The sequence below is a fragment of the Poecilia latipinna genome, unplaced genomic scaffold (assembly GCF_001443285.1).
Source record: "Poecilia latipinna isolate Pla-1442-1.1 unplaced genomic scaffold, P_latipinna-1.0 Scaffold2295, whole genome shotgun sequence".
In the NCBI taxonomy this organism is placed as follows: Eukaryota; Metazoa; Chordata; class Actinopteri; order Cyprinodontiformes; family Poeciliidae; genus Poecilia; species Poecilia latipinna.
The window spans coordinates 111,214-112,909 of NW_015114911.1; the positions used below are offsets into that span (position 1 = coordinate 111,214).

Sequence of the window (1,696 nt, forward strand, 5' to 3'; positions counted from 1 at the left end):
CCGGATTATAAGGCGCACTGTCGGCTTTTGAGGAAATTGAAGGTTTTTAGGTGCGTCTTATAGTGCGGAAAATACGGTAATTTGTTGTAGGCTCGGCTGAGAAGCGATTTCTGGCAACTCGCTGCCTGTGATGCACATTTATTAAGATAAATTCACACTGTTGTTACAATTTGGTTGATGTCGTTATAATCATCCTGCTTGTTAACATGCTGATCAACAGGTCACCATGGCAACTGCTCTCCCGTAAAGCTCATAAATGACCCATGCTCCTTTTCAGTCAGCCCACCGATCACAGACAAGACCGATGCAATGCTCTCCTCGGGACTCAGAGGCGCCTGCAACAAATAAAAGCAAAAAAAAAAAAAAAAAAAAGAGACCACATGTCACCATAATGCTCCTCAAAAAAGCTTCCACACTCCAAATAAAGCCGTCACATCCGACAGATTTCAGGCTAGTATATTCCACAGACCACTTTTCATGTTATTTCAAATTAACTCTAAATGTAGAATCTCATTTTGATTTTCTTTTTGTTTTTAATAGCTTTCCAGAAAAAAAGCCAGGGCACAAACATCACCCACAGTAGGTTCTTACCTCAGAGCCTCCCATGTCTGTGCGAACCCAGCCAGGATGTATCGCCGTGCAGAGGATCCCATCAGGCTCCAGGTCTATGGCCAGACAGCGACTAACCATGTTCAGAGCACTCTGAGGAGACAAGCAGCAGGTAACCCGAAATTTACCTACACAAGGTTAAATATCATCACGTTTTCTAACCAGAACACCTGGAAATCTTGACAGTATAAACCAAAAACAAATCCAAACAGGCCTTTTCTTCTTTTTAAAAGCAAATCATGGGAATCTTGCCGCAGTGTAGCAAAGGAATCTCCATCTTAGAGTGTTTTTGTATACATGCAGTTAATTAGGTCACAAACACGCCAAAGGCTTCTCCTCATAGCCAGCTGGTCAGAGTGCTAAATTTGCATCAACTTAAACAAGTGCGAAGAGAAAAAGAAACCGCATGCATGTGGAGCCCCAGTCAGTGGTACCATCATGTTGATGGTGCCAGTGTTTCAGTACCTTGGATGCTCTGTAAGGGTACCATCTGAAGGTGTTGGCCCCCTCGCCCCAGTTAAGCTCCACAGAACCCAGCAGAGACGACACGTTAATAACGGCTGCTCTCTGGATCCCCATTGTTCTTGATGCCCCTCTGCTTGCAGCCCGCTTTAACAAAGGCAGGAATGCCTGACAGAGGACAAAAAAAATAAATAAAAATAACACATTTGTAGTTCAGGATCACAATCAAAACCAGACATTTACATTCAAGCACAACCAGTTTGATGGCCAGATGCTACTTTATTTTTTAGGGTTTTTTTTTTCTTTTAATTTCAAGAGTCTGCAGCAAGGCCGCTATCTGAAATGTACACACTGTGTTATTGCTTCCCTCTGGTGGCAGCATAAGAATTACAGAAAGTTCCTATTAATTTTCTAATCAATCTAAAAACATATCGTAATAGTTAATACAGTTTTAAAAATGTGCCGTCTATGTTGTGCATCTGATTGTTACAATCTCAAGACCTTTCAGCTGATTTAGTCAAAGGCAAAGAGGTCCAAGCTGGCCAGAAAGCAAAAAAAAAAAAAAAAAAAAAAAAAAAAAAAAATGGAGAAAATTAAAGCCCGTTTTAAATTTTTAAAAAAATTT

General features: G+C 40.8%; 1 protein-coding gene across 1 annotated transcript in view; it reads right to left on the bottom strand.

Moving 5' to 3' along the window:
- Window positions 1-80: 80 nt before the first annotated feature.
- Window positions 81-1,696, bottom strand: part of LOC106937205 (C-factor) — a 7,390-nt gene continuing 5,774 nt past the window's right edge. Inside the window, exons 4-6 of the mRNA XM_015018605.1 lie at window positions 1,075-1,239; window positions 592-702; window positions 81-335 (exon numbers count right to left, since the gene is read on the bottom strand). Of these exons, the coding sequence (XP_014874091.1) occupies window positions 222-335; window positions 592-702; window positions 1,075-1,239 (390 nt within the window). The 3' untranslated portion in view covers window positions 81-221. The remainder of the gene's footprint in view (window positions 336-591; window positions 703-1,074; window positions 1,240-1,696) is intronic.